Below are 22,215 nucleotides of genomic sequence, written 5' to 3'. Positions count from 1 at the left end.
TTGAGTTGTCTTGCCCAAGGGCCCTCAAAAAGCCATACCAGCCCTGCCCCTGAGCATCATACCCTGAAACCCTAGTCCCTTTTTACACAACTCCACACAAAGTCCACATCCTACAAAATATACACAAGTCAATTCTGTACATATGATCTGTATCCTGTATTTTTCATACACTCACATATGAAAGTCTATATACATCAGTCCTGAGCATCAGTTCAGAGAAACACAACTGAAGCTTAGGATTGAAGCCAGCAGGCAGTCCCACCACCACTCACTCCTTCGGTCTCCCCATAGTTGTTCACACCAGGTTTTGTGTGAAAGTGTCTGGTAGACCTAGCCTGAAAGTTCAGTCCTGCTGCCCATCAGAGCAAGTGAGAGCTCTGGGAAAGCAGGAGATGAAATCTAGCAGTGCCTAACAAGGGTAGTTGCTGACAAGTTCAAGGGACAAGTATTAAAGGCATGACAGCATGGAGCCTGCATGGAACCCGGCACACATGGAGAGGCTTGATGTTTGGGATACATTTCAACATGGAATCCTATACTCAGGCAGAAAGAGCTTTGCTTCTCCTTCCCTTATGTATTGCTTGATCCAAGTCTCAATGGACTCTCTCTCCCAGTAGTTTTGGCTCAATATTGTTCCCTGTGGTCACAAATTAAAATAAACTTTGGGAAGACAAAGTGCTGCAGAAATGGAATTTCTTAACATATCCAAGTGTGTGACTCTAACTTTGATCAAAGTCCTAGTTCTGCTTCCCCCCAATACACTGATATAATTTCTACCCATTTGAGATTATATAGCTATAATGTTATAAACATTGGCACTGTTACAGAGTGCCAATACACTGCATTGCTGACTTTTATTTCTCCTGTCCAAGAAGGATTAGTTGAGTCTGTGGGTGTGTGTACACACACAAACATGCAAGAGAAGCAGGTTTGCAACTCACATTGCAGACAATCAAAATACCTTTCATCTCAACTATCCCTCTGTTGGGCTGATAGTGCTTTTTTCCAGCATTAAATGTGCAAAAAAAAAAAAAAAAAAAAAGTTGCTATGAGAAATGTGATGTCCTCTCTGCCTATTGCTAGCACAATCAGTGGCATGCAGTTCCATGGTTGCCAGAAGCACATATTGGAATATTGTGAACAGTAGAGATCCGGCAACTGGGGATAGAGATCCAGCTATGGATGGGAAAATAGGCTAGGTCAAGAAGCAAAGAAGCCCATGCTACAAAAGGAGAAAAAGGAGCAGATTGTACTCAGTGCAGGAGAGAAAAGAGATATGGGTCTGACAGGCAGAACTTGGTGTACTCACTGATTTTATTTAACAACAAAGAGTTGGATCGTACTCTTTGGCAGACTTCCAAAGCAGGAGAGCAAACGCTGCCGGCTGCAAAAGGAACTGGCCCAATATTGTCTTCTTTTCATGGAATGGCTGATCTGGATCCAACCCCAACTTTTGTTTAAAAAGATTGCTTAGAAAGGGATTGCTGCCTTAACCAATCTGAAAACCATGCAAGCTTTTGTTTTGCCCTGCTTTTCTGTTGATAGACTGTCACCTGATGGCATCAACCTGGAATTGCATCATTCTCTCTCATAAGTAATTCAAGGGGTGGGTGCCAAGACAAAATGGAGTCAAAATGGAACCATTGAGAAACAGGAAGGAGGTGGCAGCATACTAGGGGACTGATCCAATGGGGAGCTTACGGTCCACTAGTTCTCTTATTCTTTGCCAATTCTGTTCCCAAAGGGACCCCCACCATCTGTGCAACAGCAATTTAGCAGTTCCAGAATGTGCAGAAACACTCATTTCTAGAAGGAGGAAGGCCGACAGAGTTTGCATACGGTTGCCTCTTCCCACAAAAAGATCAGCTCATTTCTTGGCTTCCCTCTAGGATGCAGTAAATGACCAGTGGGTCCACTTGCACTGGTAGGATGTATGGAGTTGAAGCACCTTGATGGATTCTGCCCAAGGTTTGCAGAGGTTCAAAACTATCAGCGAGGACTGGGCATGCTCAAAAGTCACAGCTATCATGGCCAGCAGTGGCAGCACCATGATTTTGGGACACTGTGTAAACTTCCCACCTCGTAAGTGTGCACTTATGATCTTACAGGCACTTGATTGTCTCTGGCATGGGAGCTGTGCATACAACAGGAATACATGGGTCCAAAAGAGTGCTTTTGCATGATCATGTGAGTCCCCCCCTTTCTTTGATTTTTCATGGCCCTCAGTTTTCTCTTTCTGTCTTACGGATTGTCGGTTGTTGGGGCTGACTGCTCTGTCTCCCTGTAGCCCCCTATGGCTCTTCCTCCCTGCCCTACCAGTCAAATTGGCCACCTGCCTTCACTGATGTCTATTTAAACTATTATTATTGCTAAATGTGTATAACTGTGGGGAAAAAATTGAAAATCACTATCCTCTTCCTTTGGTAAAAGAGCCACTGTAGTGTAGTGGTTAGTGTTGGACTGGGAACCCAGAAGATTCAGGTCCAAGTCTTCACTCACTAGTCACTTGGCTCAGTCACTCACTCTCAGCTCACAGGGGTTGTTGTTGTGAGGATAAAATGGGGCCATGTTAGGTGCCTTGGGTTACTTGCAGGAGGAAAAAAGGCAGCATATTAATGAAATGCAATAATAATAATTCAAAAGTGGCCACCCTAGGAAGAAGTATCCTGTTTCAATAACATGAAACTTTGGTGAATCCCTTTACTGCTCTGACACAAAAATAAAAGTTATTGATTTCAACAACCCTTCTCCTAGCCCAAATAAAATGGTTAAGTTAAAAAGGAGAAATAATGGGGGGGGGGGCACATTTAAGTGTCTGGTTTGAAGGAAGTGGGTTTGGGTCTGGGTGGAAGACTATTTTGGAAGCCATTTTGTGTCTGCTTGAGTTCAACAGAAGAATGGTTGGACATTTATTTATTTAAAATATTTATATGCCATATTTACTTACAAAGACAGTAAAACAGAAGAGGATAAAAATGTGAATGCAATAAATGGCTTCTTTCTTCTGACCCTGCTTCACTGTTCTGATGAGCCCAGAGCTTTGCTCTATATCCTCCAACACCTGTCTTTGTTAGATTTTATTGCATGTTTATGTGATTATTTTTATTTTGTAAGCTGCTCTGGGAGCTATGGCTGAAAAGAAAGTAATAATTGCTTTGAGAAGATTAAATGAACAAACAAGCAGGCCCTGAAATTGCAGAGTACCAGTAACTCAGAAAACAGAACACACTATCTTGGACTCAATGTATTGGCTGTGGTGCTCTCTGCTGGCAACTGGAGTATTTAACAGAGTAAATCTATATGAAGATACAGTGGACCAACTAAAGTGATTTTTCTGAAAATCTTCCAGTGATTTGTTATAATTCAGAACCTGTATGGAACCAGACAGAAACATTTACGCTTACACCCACTCTGTAGCTGGTCGAATATATTATTTAATATAGTCTTTTTGATTATTAATTTAGTCTTTTTAATTACTCCCAACTCAGTTAACAGAAACGTAAAATTCTTTAATCAGAAAAACTTGTGTTTCAGTTGTGCATTTCCAGAAAGAGTTCCTTTAAAAAACTTTGATTTAGAATTGCATTGAATCTGGGAAATGTTTTCCTTCTAAAGGAGTCCCTTACTCCATGCCAGTCAAACTTAGGATAAAGTCGTATGCATGTTTAGACAGAAAGATGCCCTCCAACTTCCAGTATTCCCCAGCCAGCCCTGTTAGCTGGGAACTGCTAGAACTGTAGCACTTTTTCTGTCCATTCATGCATAGGGTTGTGCTTTAATCGGCCTACATTGAAAAGCAAGGTGGGTCACTTCAGACATGCCTGGGCACTTTTGCCATGCCTACAGAATGGGCATGAGAAATGATGTGTGCACCTGCATGTCATACTCAAGAAAACTAACTGAGATCTCTAGATATGAAGTCTCAAATATTATCCCCAAACACACACTTAGGTAGGGAGTAGGTGGCTTCAGTGGGAGATTGTTTCTAGAGGAAGGCAATACTGACTCCTTTCTGCATTCTGGTGGAGCAGGGAGACAAGAAGGCAGCATTAAGTGATACAGGCAAGAGGCTGAAAGAAACATCTTTTCCTTTCCCATGCATCTAAAAGGGTAATTCCAGAAAAGCTTTGTATTTTGCAGTTCTTCTGCCTCATTCACAGAACCTTACAGCAGGTTCAGAAAATGTTTCCTTCAACTCACAAGCCTCCTGTGTTATCCCACTGCTTCTTCCACATTTTCCTTACCAAAGAGAATCCATTAAGGATGTAACCATGTCCATGTTCAGAAAGGAAAAAAACTCCTGCAATTCCCAGGGTGCCCCAGCCAGCACACACCCTGAAGAGAGAGAGACAGAAATGCTGCACAATACCTTCTGATTGCTGCAGCTTAGACTCCTTGTGTCCTGGAGAACTCCAAGCTCCCACCTTGCCTGTGACATTTCACAGAAGATTTATTTCATTTCATTTGTTCCATGTCTATCCTATCCAATGTGGAAGCAACTTCAATATACAACTACATCTATCTTGACAAATTGGCATTTTGCTAAATAGTAGAAGTTGAGGAAGGATGTTATTTAGTTAGAAAATGTATTATCTCTCTTTCAGTTTGATCATATTATCAAGTGAACTTTAGAAATCAGATTTTAAAAGGCCTATTTAAAGTAGCAAATGACCAAGACTTTAAAATAGAGTACTATACAGAAGCATAATATATAAAGAACAATGATAAAGCAACAAACATATGGCACTAAAGATCAATCTCTGGTCAGAATTATGGGCAATTACGTGTGTTTTGTTTTGTGTGTTGTTTTGTGTTTTGCCTAACAAGGTCAGCATAAAGTGCATATCTTTAGAGGCACAGCACCATCACAAGGCTATCGAGACAGAGATGGTTCTATCCCCAAGAAACACCTGCCAGTCTCCAAAGGCAGGGAAACCCAGATAAGCACCTCCAAAAATCCCATTATCTGGGCCAGTACAAAACTGAGGCTATCATACTTGGGCACATCATGTGAGCACAAGACTCACTGGAGAAAACAATCAAGCTAGGGAACCTCAAAGGCAGAAGAAGAAAAGGAAAGCCAAATAGGAGAGGAGCTAACTGTATAAAAGAAGCCACAGCCTTGAATTGACAAGAGCTGAGCAAGGCTGTCAGTGAGAGGACATTTTGGAGGGCTTTCAGTCAAAGGGTCACCATAAGGTGGAGATGACATGACAGCGCATGGGCAGGAGAGCTTTCGAGATCCCAAGTCACAGAAGGCTTTAAAAGCCAACATTTGGTTGCATTGTGCCTAGAAACAGCCACAAAATCAATGAGAGACTCTAGCTCTAACTGTAATCCAGCCATCATATTTTAGACCACTTAAAGTTTCTAAATGTCCTTTCAAGACAGACCATCATTCAGTGCAATGCAGCAATCCAGTCACTAATATTATAAAATTAACTTTATAGGTCAGTTGCCCAATTTTTGTCCCAAATGCACTGCACTTGGAAAGAAAATCCTAAAAGCCAAGTGGAAGTAACTTCAAAATACATCCTCACTGTCTTGATAAATTAGGCTTTTGCTCAACAGAAATGGGCCTTTTTTACAGATGTTGAGGAAACAAAGGATATTCTATTAGTTTAAATATCTGCATAATGTATTCATTTTAATGGATACTTTCCCAGCTGGCAGATTCTGGAAAAAAGAGCATCAATATTATAAGGAAGCCTTCTTTGACAATACATTATAAGCAGTAGCTACTGCTAAATATTAGTTCTTGGCAGAACAGACAAATTAGGAGAAAAGGTATCTTTTATTGGTCTGACAATAAAGAGTCCAATAAAGGTTACCAGACCACTTGTTTCTGCCTAGTATATTATGATTCACTACTGACTTCCACAGCCTTGCAGCTCATGATCAGACAGAGCTTTTCTTTCACACTTAAGACGAAAAGGAGAGATTGATTGCAATTCTTTTTTATTATCCTTGCATAGTCTGCCCCCTCCCTCTCTGTGAAATTACTGCTTTCAGTCCCTTTCTTGTAACATGACACAGGCCAAAGCTTCATGCTGCAGATCAGCAGTTTATAGGGCTGCAGAGCAGAACTCATTATTCCATGAATAGCAAATAGATCTGTAGCAATGACAATAAATGATTTAAGGGAATAAATTTATTTGGGCATTCCCCAAACAGCTGGCCTCTGATGAAGAACTGTGGAGATGAAGGACTGACCCATGACTTCCAAGGGCAGACAGGCTGGAAGGCCCCTATTCACCCTTTCAATTTGTGCTTTTCATTACTGCTTAGTGGCTCGCTGCCATTCTTCATCTGTTTCCAGTACATAATATATAATTATCTATCTCAGAACTGGAAGATGGTTTTTGAAGGGGGAGAGGGCTGGCTGATTTTTTAGAAGGAGTACTAAATAAGTGTACAAGCTACTATCCATTTCTGTAGTTGCCAAGAACTTTAGTGGAAGCTGCAAACATTTAGAAGAGTTTGTTGAGACTCATTTACAGAATTATTAAGGGCACCATTCCGTTTGGCCTCTGAAAGATTGTGAACATCCAAGGGAGGGCAGAAGGGCCATGAGGGTGAGGATAGCCTTAGTCCTCCTCCCACCCTCCAAACCGCCTTGCTGATTTGTGGACATCTTGGAGCTTTACCCTGCTCTTGTGGAAGAGTGGCGGAGGCATCACTGGGATTCCTTCTGTCTTGGAGGGGCCTCATAATCCCCCCTCGAAGTGCTCCAAAGTCAAAGCCCCCACTCCAACTGCAGAACACGTCAGAGCTGGGGCTCTGAATTGTCCTGCGGCCACCAAGGCAGCCTCTAGTGGGCCCTGGATTGCACCCAAGCTGGATTGCAGCTCAGTGATACAGTTCGTGCATTGCATGAAGAAGACCACAGGTTCAATCCCCAACACCTCCAATTACAAGGAAAGATCAGGTGGCAGATGATGGGCGAGACCTCTAGTTGGGACTCTGAGAAGGAGTCTGAGCTGATCTAAGGTGGCTTGTTATGTTCCTGGGAAGTACCTATGAAGTTCCTAAGAAGGGTTATTTAAAGTCAGAAACATTCTCAACTTCAAATAAACAAACTGCAGGCATATAAAGCAAAGGCCTGGGCACCTCACCTCACCCTAGCAAAATACCCGCTAGGATGGGGCAACTTGCATCTAGGGATTAGATGGAATGTTTATCCCTTCCCCTACCCACCATTACTGCCTCAAGATGCCAGACTGCTTCTTTGCCTAGATGCGAGTAAAAATAGCTTGGAGAAATTTCTGCAAAAAGGCAACTGGCAAGAGTTCGCCCAAATCAGTGGGGAACTACTTTGGAGTGGGAGTTGGAGAACTGGTCCATCTGCAGGCCAATGACATCCAGGGCAGGTCAACCCAGCCCCAAAACCCTCCAATCCCCAGCTGAAGTTGCTGGCACCTTTGTGAGGCAGTTTAGCCTGTTTTGTACTTTCTTCCACTTGGAAGGACACAGGGCAGGCAAAGCATTTACCCTCCCAATGTGTGCTGCAAGTGAAATACTTTTTTGCTGTTATCTTTGATCAGCAATTTAGCAAGAACAGCAAGGGTTCTTTTTCCCACAAGCCTTCTGAGGATCGGGCCTTCAGACCAGAGGTTCCCCATCCCAGCACTAGTGAGCACTCCAAGCATGGAGCACTTTCTCATGGTACAAAATAGTAGCAAGCACTGCCAGTGAGGAAGACTGATTGTTTCATATGCCCTGAAAACAAGAAATAGGACTGTTTTGCATTCTTTTTAATAAATAAGCCATTTTCAGCACCTTGGTATTCTTCTTTTCCCATTTTTGAAAGAGTTCAACATTTATTTATTTCTCATAAGCAGATTGCCATCATCAGTAACACTTCATAAGGGAAAATTTGCCATTTGGATTTTCTAAGTAGCAGCAGCTTAATGAGTAATTGTTCCTTAGGGCCAGATTACAGGATAAGCAAGAAATCTCACAGTTTCTTAAACTTAAAAACAATGGCTTGCCAGAAGAGAACTGCCCCTCAGGAAAAAACTTGCAAGCTAGAAAGAAGGTGCTAGGTGATGGGGGTGGGGAGCTTAATGTGAGTTATAGGAACTTGATGGAGCTCCACATGCCTACCTGGGAACTAGTATTGGCAGCAGGCACCTGTCAGAGGCACCATAGTAGGCATTCCCAATTAGTGCTGGCTTTCAAGCCTAGGGGTATGAAAACCAGGGGGTTTGAGCTCACCAAAACCCCCTGAACTTCAGCTTGCTCGTTTTGCTTATTTATTTATTTTTTTCCAATTTATATCCTGCCTTTTTCCTACAAAGGGCTCAAGGGCTTATGATCCATGTTCATTTGTTCAGACAGAAGGAAGAGACTGCAGCTAGAAAGGGCTTTTCTAATGTAACTGATGCTACAGCATGCTAGTATCTCTAAACCTTTTAAAGAGGTACAGCCATGCCAAGAAACTTAGGGGAAAGGGGGCACTAATTGGGACAAGACTTGTGAGGGTTGCCTCAGCCATTCTCATGCATGGAATGAGCAGGTCCAGGCAGACTTGCCATGCATTAGGAGAAATAATCACCTTTTGCTTTTCTCCCTAGTAAGTGGGGCTCTTAAGAAGCAGTTTCTGTGTTTCCTTTCTGAGGGAAAAGCACAGAAGTTGCAACATTTCCTGTTGAACTCCATTCATTTCAGTGGGCTCAGAATATTTTAGGGATATTTTCATCTTGACCCAAGACTTAAGTCGGTTTAAGCCACATTTTCTATGCATGATAACAGTCCCAGGGCATGCAAGGGTGCTGGAGCCCAGATTAAGCAGAACTCAGCAGAAGAGTTGGCAGCATCCAGGTCACTGCTGCAGGTCACAGTGAGGACTGCCATGATGGGGTGCGGGGAAAGGTCCTCTCTTTGTGGGGGCAGAGTCACGAAGGGCTAAAGGGCACACAGAGAGTAAGAATCAATAGGCAGCAGCTGGAGAATGTCATCCCTGCACCTGGATGCAGAGCTATCTTTGCGGAGGAGAGAGGGCAGAGTGAGTGTCGCCATCTGGGTTATGAGCCAGTGCTTAGCCTCTCCCTCTCCCACCTCCCAGTGAATCAGGTTGCAGTAAATAAAGTCATATCATTAGACACCTGGCCCACCCCACTTCATCCTATGCACTTGACTGCACTTGTTAGTCTTCAGCTGCCGGAAGACTGTTTCTGATTTTTGTTGCAGCGGACTAAACCCAGCTACCCCTCTGGAAAGTATTTAGTTGTGATGCCATGCAGTGACTGGATACTAGTGTGTGCCATATCCTGTACTGCCAGGGTGATGAGTGCAAGGAAGAAGGTAATCAGGGAGAGAAGCCAGTGACTGGTTTTGTTCTCCTCTCCACCACAGCAAGTGTGAAGAGGTTCTTCAATGTCCATGGCAATTCCAGCTCTGGAGGAGCTGTAAGATCCAGCATACACTTTCTCTCTCCTCTCCTGCCCATTTGGCTGCTGTGCTGGCAGAGTTGGTGCAGACACAACAGTGTTGCATTGCACCAGTGTCATGTCAGGAAGGTTATCTCATGTACCATCAGCAGAGTGTTACTCTTGCTGGCCCTATGGCCAGTGAAACTGAAGTATAGATTGTACCTTTGTTTAGACTTTCGGCATGCAAACACCTGTTCTATCACTATGTAAAATATTCAGATGAATTTGACCAAAGCCTCAGAGTAAGTAAGTATGGGACTGGAAGAATTATCAGATTTTTGTTTATTATTCATATAAGGCTACAAACTGGGGAACAGTAATAAATGCTCTGTAAAAGTGCTTGTAAGCAAAAGGAGTAAAAGAGAAAATATGCAAGTCCATAAATGAAAATCTTGCTTATTCACAGCACAGTCCAATCTGGATTATTGGTAAAACCTTCTGAGGCCACTAGAGTGTTCATTCCCTGTGATATGTGACACAAAATGAGCATATTTTGCATGACAGAATCCAATCAGCATTTTTCTTCTCCAGAGGAAACTCAGCAATTAGGCTGTTGCTGATTAACAGAGAGACAGGAGTCACATTATGAGGTTTAGGTAGCAATTGCAGGACTCTCTGGTGGGTTTCTTAGCCAAGTGAATACACATAGGAGATTTGCCATGAAGCATTAGGAGCATAAATATAAAACCTGAAAATTGAAGGGTATTAAGTAGGTTCTTTTAATGTTTTCTGGGAAAGGGAAATAGATGATACAAACACAAAACAGAGACACCCAAGAGAGCTGCATGGTTTCATAATGAAGCCGCATGTTTGAGACAGTGATGTGTGCATTTTAATACTGGGAAGGATATGAACAGAGATTTAAATATTTTAAATAATTGTGGAGAAATGGTAGGAAAACATTAATAACTATAAGGGGCATAAAGTCAAACAGACTGAAGGGTCAAATTGCTTACCTGGCAGTTGCTGAGGAGCGACACCCATAATTGTTGACACACAAAAGGAAAGCAATTGGCATCATCTCAGTAATCCTTAAAGAAAGCCAGAACCATAATTATTCCTATTATTTATTTATTTAAAGTTTTTATAGACTGTTTGATTAGCAAAGAGCTCACAGAACAGTATACAAGATCAAAACCATGTAAAAACATAATATACATATTTAGTGTTAATAAGACATGTAAAAATCCATCAAAATGCAACCTTATAAGCAATAATTAACAAATCATAACACCAAATAATTACTAATTTATATTATGCCAATGACAATATCAATAAAACCAGTATAAATTTGAATAAAATGTTTAGCGATTAAAATACCAGAATAAAATTATTTTAACCTGGAGCCAAAATCTGTACAGTGTCATCACCAGGCATACTTCCTGGGGAGCTAATTCCACCATCAGGATGCCACAATGGAAAAGGTTCTTACCCTCGTGGCCTTACTTCTTTTAAAGATGCCTCCAAGAGAAGGACCTCCATAGATGACCTTAAAGTCCAGGGGAGATGTTCCTTTAGATATCGAGGCCCTAAACATTTTAGGGCATGATATGTTAATTTGAGCACCTTAAAGTAGGCCTATACTATACAGAGGTGGAGAGACTGAAGCTTAGAGAATACAGGTAGCATAGTCATGGAGACTGAATACTTCACCACAGGGTTGTAGTCACAGATGGAGGTGGATAGAAGCCTACCTCCATTCCACGCATGTCCCTCAAATGAAAACAAAAAAAGGGTCTAAAAGTTACTTTTGATTTTGGTGACAACTGAATGGATAAACCTCTCAAGCTAGGCTGTATACCAGGCTGAGCTATTTTAGTCTTACATGCTCTACTTTTTTAACAGAAACCCACCCAGTACTCAAGTTAATGTCCCATTACCTTTTGCAATACACCTTTAGGAACTGATTTTTCAGCAGCTAAGCAGCAAGGTGAGGTGCAAAAAACTATTGTGAGGGGACTAAATTAGGAGGATAGAGATTACATTTCTATACCTTTTGTATATTTCCATCTGGCAGGGAAAAATGGTCCTTGGAAGGGAAGAACCTCTTTACCTGGTTCAAGGACACAGGGGATCAACTAAAGAAAGACTCAGTATAAATGTGCAGAAGAACTAGAAGACTCTCTGCACCAGTGGAAGCAGTGGAACTCTCAATCCATTCTAAGTTATTTGAGGAAGAGATGGGTGAGAAACCCATTATGAAGGAACTACACAACCCACCGAATAACAGAACAAGAGACAAAAGGTCAATCGAGTTAGGAAAAAGATAGCAAAAGGAGAAAAGTGATAGTTGTGGGAGATTCTCTCTTGAACGAGATGGAAAAACATGTATTTTGGGAAGACCCATAGAATCGTCAGGTGTACTCTCTCCCTACAGCGAAGAGATGTAACTAACAGACTACCAATGCTCATACAACCTATCCAGTGACACACATCCCTTCCTTCTCATACATATGGCAACTACCAACACTGCCAATGAAAACTTTGACGAAATAGCATCAGACTCCAAAAGCTTAGAGAAGAAAATTAAGAACATTGGGGCCCAGATATTTTTCTCCTTAATCCTTCCAGTTCGCAGAACAGGAAAAGACAGGAGGGAAATACTCGCCGTAAATTCCTGGGTACAATCGTGGTGCAGCTATGAGAGATTTTGATTCTAGGACCATGGGCTAAACTTCCTGGAAGATGGACTGCTGGAAAGCTATGGTTTGCACCTTACAAAGAAAGGAAGGGATGTATTTGACCACACCATGAAGTTTATCAGGAGGACTTTAAACTGAATTTGGCAGGAGAGGGAAACATACATCTGGGCATAACATCAGTTCAGGATCATGTATTGCAGCAGTGAAAGAAACTCTAAAAGGGCCTAACACTAGTTTTCCAAAAATGTAGGAAAGAAGCCAGGGAACAATGTATGTGGCCTTCGATGTCTCTAAACCAATGCCCAAATTATGGGAAACAAATGACATGAACTTGAACTCTTAATACACAAGGGCAAATATGATCTGATAGTAGTCTGATACCTCTGAAACTTGGTGGGATGACTCCCATGAATGGAATTCAAAAATTGCAGGATATAATAGAGGTGTTCTTAATCAGTAGATAGCCTGACTCTGGGATTGGAATTCAATCTCTTCTGTAAGGTGCTGTGTTCCCTTGTAGAGATCTGTAACTTGGGAACGTTCTTTGATCTTACTCTCTCCCTGCATCTGCACAATTACATTTGCTTTGTTAGCAGCAACCCTTCTTCTGCACTGGCAACAGTCATCCATGCCTTCATCTATCATGCTGCAACCACTGCAAAGCACTCTACATAAAGCTAGTTCTGAAGCATGTCTAGAAACGTCAGTTGTTGCAAAATGCTGCAGCTAGGCTGCTAACTTGTACATAGTACTGGAATAATATTAGGCCTGTTCCATGAGATCTGCAATGGGTGCCAGTTGCTTTTTGCAGTCTGCAATGTGCTCATCTTAATAAGTAAACCCCTGAAGTTAAGATTTGATTAAATGAGAGACCACCTGTCTACCTATGTATTACTATCTGCAGGAGAAGAGTTTTTGAGACCACTACTATCACAAATGCTCCCCAAAATAGGACCCTTTTCTCAGGCATGTGTGTAAGCATGTTCTCAAGGATACCTCAACTATAGCATGCACTCCTTAGAGATGTAAAGTCCTGGGGAAAAAGAAAATTTCAGGAAAAAAAAAAGATTGCCATCTAAAGACCATTTTGTTCCCTCCCTCCCTCAAAAATGAACAGTTTGTTTTATTAAATATTTTGCTTTAGAATGTAGGCAAAAGTTTCATATATTATTACCCGCCTTTACTCCAAATAAATTGATTCCTTCAAATTACGTTATAGGAGTACCATTATACAAAAACTAAGAATGTAGGGTGTGGAAGCTGTGAAATCATGTGGGGCTTTTTAAATGAAAATTATTTATGAATAATAGGTTGGGATTACATAAAGGTTCATAAATGTAGTTGTTTACCAATCCTAAACTGGGAAAGGTAACCCCCACTTCACAAACAGAAACAAGTTTAGGAGTTTCTCTAAACTTCTTTAAAGAGAGGAGCAGATGGTACACACCAATTCTTCCTAACTTGACTTATTGGGTGATTCAGATGTTTCAAGGACTAGTTGATGAAGTTTCCTCTAATCAGGAATAACATAAAAACCTAAAATATCCTGTGCATAACTTGTTTTGTTCCTAAATGCATACTACTTTAAAAGATGGATTTATTCAGAAATAATTACAAGAACAATGATAATTTTATGAGTAAATCAAGGTAAAAGTAATATAATTTAGAAGCTGCTGGTCTGCATTATGTTCTAAAAACAAAAGACCTCCAGATATTCTGGTCTACAGTGCTCAGCATTCCCAACCAAAATGTCTGGAGGGAACCAGCTGGGGAGGTTGTCATAAAACACTAAAGTAGATTTGTAAAAAGTGTTTTCAAAAAGTTGCTATTGCTACAATTGCTACTGTTCAATTTTCTCCCGAATTTCCAGCTCCCAGCCTCCACGAAAGCCCATTTTCACCACTGTTGCAAAACGATCACATAGATCTTAGGCTACATTTAATTCAGCAACAATTATGTTTCCTGTATATCAAGAGCCAAAAATATCTTTTGATAAGGTAATGCTATTCTCTGTACTTTCTTGTCTAGAAATGTATTTCATATAAGCCGTTCACAAATGTTATTGTTAATAGCAATATTTAATAATGACAGTAACAATAATAGCAACCCAAGAGAAAAAGAACGACGAGCATCCCGAAAAGATATTCCAAGTGTTTTTCAGTCACAGAAATATTTCTTTAATAAAGCGATACAAATAACCAAGAAATTGTGGAGACCCTGCATCTGTATAGTAAAAACCCGATAAGGAATTGTCTCTTCAAATATTTGTCCCTTTCCCGCGTTTGTTTTCCAGTCTACGGAGGGCAGATCAATTGAACCCAGCGCGGACACGGAAGCACATAGGATTGGTCCTCCAGTCTCAAGTGATCTTCCATATATGCCTTCTCGCCCTACGGCAGGAGCTATGCGTGCCAGGGGCTCTACGCATGCGCAGTGCGCGAACCCCGTAGCTCCGGCTCCCTTGTGACGTCTTTGCTCGCTATTGATCGTGATGAAGCGAGAACGCCAGGCCCCGCCCACCTATATAAAGGGTTGCCCGTGAACTGGTCGCCATTATGCTGCGGAACAGGCCGCAGACGTGAATTGTTCGGAGTACTGTTCCGTTCATTGTTTTCGGATCTTACGTCTTCCCTTTCCCCCCTTTTCCTTTTTCCCTTTCTAGGTCGTGGAGATGCCGCGCGTCTATATCGGCCGCTTAAGCTACCATGTACGGGAAAAGGATATTCAGCGCTTCTTCAGCGGCTACGGCCGCTTGCTCGAGGTCGATTTAAAAAATGGGTGAGGCGACCATAGGAGGAGGAGGAGACACGGAGAGATTGCCGTGGGCCACTTTGAGGCGGGAAGGCGAGAGCGCCGCTGGGGTGGCGAGGCGGATAGGCGCGCGAGCCGTTGATCAGCGCCCGGCGCCGGCCTGTCAATGTCTCCCTCGTGCCGCGTGGCGTCCTGCTCAAAATGGCGGCTCAGGGCGGCCTCCCCCTATTGTCCGACGGGTGGGCTGGGGGAACCCAAAGGAAGGGGGGCAGCGCGCGGGTTGGGGTGCCGTCCCCTCGACGCAGAAGAGGTGTCTGGTTGGGGTAACGAGCGGAACGGCTCTCGCGGGAGTCGTGAGCTTCCCAGGCCGGCCGTGCTCTGCCAGTGACCGGCAGCGTCTTTGTTCCCTCCCCGCCCCTCTTCCAGGTATGGGTTTGTGGAATTCGAGGATTCCCGCGATGCGGAGGATGCCGTTTACGAGCTGAACGGCAAGGACCTGTGCGGGGAGCGGGTGATTGTGGAGCACGCCCGCGGTCCCCGCCGGGACAGGGACGGCTACAGCTACAGCAGCCGCAGTGAGTGTGGCTCCGGCGCGGCCTACTTCAGGCGCGCGGAGGAGGGGAGGGGAGGGGAAAGTCGGGTTGGAGGGTAGCGAGAGAGAGCAGGCCGGGGGTGCTCGCAGGGGAGGTGGAGCGTGGGCGGGGTTAGTTGCTCCGTCAGGGGTTGGGGATGCGCGGGTCGGGGTGGGGATCGTGAAGCGACAGGCCATTTGAGACAGATTTTTGCGGAGGGAGGCTTGGTAGCTTATGAGGGGCTTGTGTTACTGGTGGGCTGTACTGTCAGAAAGGGGTTGAAACTTCCCTGTTAATATTATACTCTTGGAAGTTTTTTTTATGGGAATTCATAAAACGTAATGTTGATTGCACTCATGAGCGCAAAATATCGGGCTGAAGCATGGGGCAGAGTTGGGAGGAATAGTTGGGGTTTTATACTAAAATCTCACTGCTCTTAATTAGAACATATCTGGCAGAACAATTACCAATAAAAGCAGGGGAGGGACTGTTACATGCTGTAAAGCAGCTTATTGATAGCAGTTCCTGTAGTAGTTTTAAAAACAAGCTTCTCTTTAGAAGCAGTTTTCTTAAAATTTTGCAGATGAAAGTTGGCTAAAAATGTGGGAAGTGGCCCTTAACCATCAAAGAGGTTGATGATATTGAATTGGAGATTTTAAAAACCCAAATGAAGATGCAGTTCCCATTTTGTTTAGCTTTTTTGGGAAAATATTTGGGTCAGTCTGTATCAGTCGAATTTTACATGTTGCTTAAGAGCAGTAAGGTAGATTTCTATTCTGCTGGTTTGTTATTGGTGGGGGTGGGTTTCTTGCAAATCTGTATGTTTGTTTTAAAGTTGTTGCATGTTCAATTCAAACTTTTTAACAAGTCCTTGATGTTTCAATTTAAAAGTGACCAGTGGGGCTGAGGCTGTGTCCACTGAGGCTAAGATGACTGCCTTTCCTGATTGGCCATGGCTTTTCCATACATTGTGTGACCCTTGCCCTATGACCCTTTGGCTGACCTTACCGGAAGCCATGACGACAGCAGCCTTTTGCCATTAGACGCAGGGTGATGGTGAGGATTCCAAGGGTTAGACAAAACTGGTTAAACTGAACTAGGTGACTGTTACCTTGCGTGTGTTGTGGCCAAACCACCACCAAATACCTCATACTGTGATGTAAGTACTTAGTGTAAATTAGTAAACTTTTTGTAAAATGTAGAAATGCATGTAATCAGTTAAGTTTTATATTTTACAATGTTCTGTAAAATAAAACTTAGCAAGGTAAATCTAATAAAGGAGCAGTCACTTTCTAACAGAGTTTAGGAGCACAGTCTTGTAGGATTTTAGTCTTTGATTTGCCCTTAATTTATAGAATATGGCGAATTGAAAATTTTGTTGCAGGATTAGAAAGCTAAAATCCTACTCCTGTAAATACATTTGTAAGTTAAAGTAAACTAACTTCTATTTGCTTTTACATAAGGTTGCTAACTTTGTATCTTTATATGATAAAGGTGGAGGATATAGCAGTCGAAGAGCATCAGGAAGAGATAAATATGGACCACCTGTTCGTACAGAATACAGATTAATTGTTGAAAACCTTTCCAGTCGCTGTAGTTGGCAAGATTTGAAAGTAAGTTGATGTACAAGCCTTTTAAAAAAAAAGTTGTAACACCTAATCCTTCATTAATTGCACATAATTTATAGAAGTTTGCTTAAACTTAAAGATAACATTATTTGAATGTTCTGAACTTTGTTTTAAGTAGTTATAATACTATGTCTATATTTGTAAAGCAAGCGTAATTTCCTTTGTTCAAGGATTTCATGAGGCAAGCTGGTGAAGTAACTTATGCGGATGCTCACAAAGAGCGCACTAATGAAGGTGTAATTGAATTCCGCTCTTACTCTGACATGAAACGTGCTCTGGATAAATTGGATGGTACAGAGATAAATGGACGAAAAATCAGGCTTGTTGAAGACAAGCCAAGATCAAGCCACAGAAGATCTTACTCTGGCAGTAGATCAAGGTATCTTTAGAATTGGTGCTAGTGCCTTTTGAAGATTTCCTGTCATTATGAAACCTTCCAGTGATTGTCGCTAGAAGATTTCACATATAAGCCAATGAGATCTGAACTAGGAGTGACAGATCTTGAGATTGTAGTAGAAAGCTTGTTTAAAGTATTGATTTTGTGTATGGCTGCTGTGAAAATGATAGATTCCATATTAGGCAAAATTAAGAAAGGAATTAAAAATGAAGCATACAAATCTATTGTGTAACTGCATTTGAAATCCCATATACATTTTTGTCAGCCACACTGAACAATGTATGGTGTTTGGGACAGTTTTAAGTGGAGATTTGATGCATTCATAAAGTTGTCCTTGTTTACTTGACCATATTGGCTATATGCTAGAGACAGCATGCCTACATTTCTGGTGTTTATGATATTGTACTGGTATTCTACTTGTGGGTTTCCCACAAGCATTTGGTTGCTCATAGGTTCTTAAATTTATATTGATTTAAAGCTTTTATAAACTATTCAATTAGTAGAACTCTCAGAACAGTGTACAAGATTTTAAAAAATCAAGTTGAGAACATAGAAATGTGGGAAATGTTGCTGGGGGGTGGGGGTCTTTGGATTGGAATACTGCTTAGTAATGAAAGGGGTCATGATAGTTTGAAAGTAGACAAGCAAGTTGATTCTTCTATGCCACCATTTTTTCCAAAAAGCAGTTCATGTAATGCTGCTTAAGAAGAAAGGGGGGTGCATGATATTTATCTGCTATAACTAAGGATATGCTTTTTTTCAGGTCACGTTCAAGAAGGAGGTCACGTAGTAGAAGTCGTAGGAGCAGCCGCAGTAGATCCCGTAGTGCCTCAAAAAGCCGATCACGGTGAGAACTTCAGTTTTATTAATAAACGTTCTACTGCAAATAATATATTAGGTGGCTAATACCTAGTTGATCCTTTAAATTCCTGTTTTTGTGTATAGAATTTCAATTATCACAATTTAATTTTTTTGAAAAGTTCTAAATCTAGGTCTCGAAGCAAAGATCATTCACGTTCCAGATCTAAAGGCAGAAAGTCTAGATCAAAGAGCAAGTCTAAAGTGAAATCTGATAGAGGTTCACAGTCCCGCAGCAGATCCAAAGAGAAGTCTGAGAAGTCTCGCAGTAGATCCAGATCTGTGTCTCGATCACCCAAAGAAAATGGTAAAGGAGAAGAAAAGTCTAAATCAAGATCAAGAAGCAGATCTCGTTCCCATTCACCTTTGCAGCACCAACCTACAAAAGCTCATTCAGAGTCCCCACCCAAAAGAGCTGCATCACGGTCCAGGTCACGATCACATTCAAAATCCCACTCACGTTCAAGATCCAGTTCACAGGATTAAGGCTGGAACTTTCTTCCCCCTTCACTTGATTATGGAACATTTGTATGCCAGGCCAGAAGTCTTTTTATGTTAGTATTGGAGAAGCTGGCCCATTTGGTTGCAGGATGAAATGGCCTGAAAACCAAGTAAATGAGGCAAAGGTTGAAATGCCTAAAACTTTCTGAAAGGTTGTGCAGAGGTGGCAGAGAGCAGGAAAAGAATCTCTTTTTGTAGAAATTAGGGCAAATCTTTGATTTTTTTTTTAATAGCGTTGCAGCAAAAATCTGTGGCATGGAAAATGCGTTTTTTAATAAAGTATGAGTACAGAAGGTTTTTGGAAAACAGTTCTTCCTAAATATTTTCATTATTTTAAAAATAGCTTTTAAAGATACACAAGAGCCTTATTGAACTGATTGGAGATGCCTCTCAAGCCAACACTGAGTTTTAATTTGAACACTTTGTCTATGCTGTCCAATAATTTGCCAAAAGTTACTTTTCTGCTCCTCACCATCTTGAATCAGTATCAACAACTTAATAAAAACTGCCCTCTAACCTTGCACAGTGCAGTTCTGCCTAACAAGAGAAAGCTAATGCAGTGTTATGTATTTGAACAAGGCTCCAGCTGCCATATAAATTTGTTTCCCAAGTACTTTAGTTTATTTTGCTGTCCTTTTGCTACTGCGTAAGAGGTTAAGCAAGTTTCCCTAAAATTGACAGCAACATGGGAACTTAATATACTGGAGCTGAAGTTCTCATTTTAATGGGTTAACTTAAACTAGCCTTTCCCATGCAATTTATACAACTTAATTAGAACCCAGTCACAGTGTCCTTTGTATGTTACAAATCAGTTTAGCAACTATAGCAGATATTAGCCCAGCCTTGTAATCTTTATACAATGTGTAGTTTGACTTGTATAAAATTAAATCAGTGACTCCACAGTTTGTTGTGGTATAGCTTTATTTGGTATATGTTGTAGAATATGTTAACCTTAGTCCTGGTTTGCGAGTAAAGTGAATGGGGAATGTCATAAATGATGACGGGGTTTGGATGAGCTGTGGCTTCCACATTTGCCCCTTGGGGATTGTGGTTTTGTGGGAGCCCAGCAAGCATTGTTTAGGCAATGGGGAAACGAACACACTCACAATCTGAAAGCAGACCATGAGTGAGGTTGTACTTAAGTCTTTGCATGTAACCTACACTCACCAGATTGACATGACAGGACAATTCCTAGAAAGTCATGAAAACAGCCTCAGCAATGGCCTCTATGACATTGACTTTTCAAATAAACTTCAGTAGGCATACGAAGCTGTAATCTAAAGAACAGTTTTTACTTAGACTAGTACTCACAAAGCTGTTGGGTTACTAGGCCCACTTCTGCAGATCTACTTAAGCAGAATGCCAAGGCTTGGAAAACCACATCATCCTAAGTATAAATAGCTCATATCAAAGGCTAGTGGGTTGATGGATCTCACTGATGATTTAGAAAATGCATTACCTATACAGGACATTAAACAGCAGGTCCGATTACTTCATTGGTAAAGCTTTCATCAATCTTGTCTTGAAGTCTAGAATCTAGTATTAGTCTAAAGCTTCCCTTATGTACATGGGTTAACCAAGTTAGCCTAGTACCAAAACTGCTGTTCTTCAGGCAATGTAAAATAAGCGAGAGCATGAGCCTTAAAGTGCACAAAGTGTGTGGGGGAAAACACCTTAGAAAAGTGGCATCATTGCATTCATTATATTCTATTTTAGGTTTAAGAGATGATCAGGAAGGGGATTGTCTCTTAACAGCTGTAGTGGGTGGTCTACTTTGAGAGCATTGGCCTGCACAATTACTCACTTACACTTTTATTTCAGAAGTTATATCCCACTTTTTGTGCATAAGCACTCTCAAATTAGTGTACAATACTGTTTCATTATTTACATCACTAAAGATCCTTAATGCACAAACACTTAAGGCTGTGTTTGAATATTGATAGAAGTAAAATGGTTCTCAATGTAAATCGAGCAAAGACGGAGGCAGGTGAATCTGAAGAGGTCATTTTACAATTTGGGTACCATGACCTAAAAGGACTACTTTGTTTCTGCCAGCTATACTTCTATGCCAGATAGAATAATACAGTCTGGAAACTAGAGAAAATCCTAGTATAAGTGCATATGAAAGGAAGCAATTCATGGAGTAGACTGGTTTTAGTCCAGAGCTTGAAGGACAAGAGCTAGCACTTGAATTGTAAAACAATTGGCAGTTGTTGACACTACTGAACAATAGGCATAAAAGTTAGAAATTAAACTTCTGAAACTGTCTTGAAGGATATTGAATATAAGTAATTCAGCCCAAGATTTGGGAATAAGACCAGATCAGTATCTATATATATCAGGTGTGATATCCAAGAGTACATCCATTCTGAGAACTTACTTGAGCATGCTGATTTGCCAAATTGAGAATCTGAATATAGTGAGGATGGGGCTCAAGGTGATACATATTGTCATATATCACTAACCCATTTTATTCTCACAACAGCTCTCTGAGGTAAGTTAGGCTCAGAGAGTGGCCCAAGGTCATACAATAAACTTGATGGCTGAATGGCTTGCAGCATTTTTTTAGCAGTTAGATGAAGTCTTGTTTACAGAAAAATGTTAAGGGAAAAATGACAGATCTATAAACCTAGGAGTGGTGGTACCTTCCAGCAAATTCCTCCCATTTTTCATGGGATGAGCTGGGCCAATCACTATTTCTCAGTCCAACCTACATCACAAGATAGTTGTGAGGGCAAAAATGGGGAGGAAAGACAGCATACATGTAATAAGATACAAGAAAACATAATTGTCTTATGGCAATAGACATGAGATAGAGACCAGATTGCCATGGGAATTTGGAATCCTAGTTTCAACCTCGGGGAGGTTAGATCAAGGATGGAATTTTGAATTTGGAGTAGCTGCCCTCTGCCCTCACAAGAACATCCTTGGAAATTAGTTCTGTGGGTGGTAGGGAAGGGAGAGCTTCCAACACGTTTCCTGATGGTGCCTCAGACTTCACTCTCTGGGGCAAAAGACCTAGGTGGCCAAAACTGGCAAAGCCTTTTGCAAGGCAGCAGGTGTGCAGAGACCCTCCTGCTATCTTACTGCTTGTAAACCACTGAGTTTGGAGGGTTATGAGCAGCCTTATTGGATTGCACTGCCTCACTATGTTCATAGTAAGGTAAAATGGCCGTCTTGGCATTGTACTATTGTGCACATATTTGCATGTGCATTAGTATTAGAAAGTATTCCTTATTCAATTTGGATACTTCATTCAAACCCTGCAGATGAAGTGGAGTCTCACAATTCATACTGCATCATCCAAATTTATAAAACATTTTCATATATCCCATTCATATTCATCAACTCATGTGAACATCAGCTCAAAAACCTTATTAGCAAAAACAGGCCTGTGCCATCTTAAACAATTCATTCTGGTATAAGCTTTTA

General features: G+C 41.5%; 1 protein-coding gene across 1 annotated transcript; it reads left to right on the top strand.

Moving 5' to 3' along the window:
- Positions 1–14,620: 14,620 nt before the first annotated feature.
- Positions 14,621–19,685, top strand: SRSF6 (serine and arginine rich splicing factor 6). Its single transcript, XM_044440290.1, has 6 exons — positions 14,621–14,854; positions 15,254–15,402; positions 16,894–17,012; positions 17,198–17,406; positions 18,188–18,271; positions 18,405–19,685. Exons 1-6 carry the CDS (start codon positions 14,748–14,750, stop codon positions 18,766–18,768), a joined length of 1,032 nt encoding a protein of 343 aa, XP_044296225.1. The 5' UTR covers positions 14,621–14,747; the 3' UTR covers positions 18,769–19,685.
- The last annotated feature ends 2,530 nt before the right edge of the window (positions 19,686–22,215 follow it).

Source organism: Varanus komodoensis, unplaced genomic scaffold (assembly GCF_004798865.1).
Source record: "Varanus komodoensis strain SLA01 unplaced genomic scaffold, ASM479886v1 scaffold37, whole genome shotgun sequence".
Lineage (NCBI taxonomy): Eukaryota > Metazoa > Chordata > Lepidosauria > Squamata > Varanidae > Varanus > Varanus komodoensis.
This window is presented reverse-complemented; position numbering and strand designations above follow the sequence as displayed.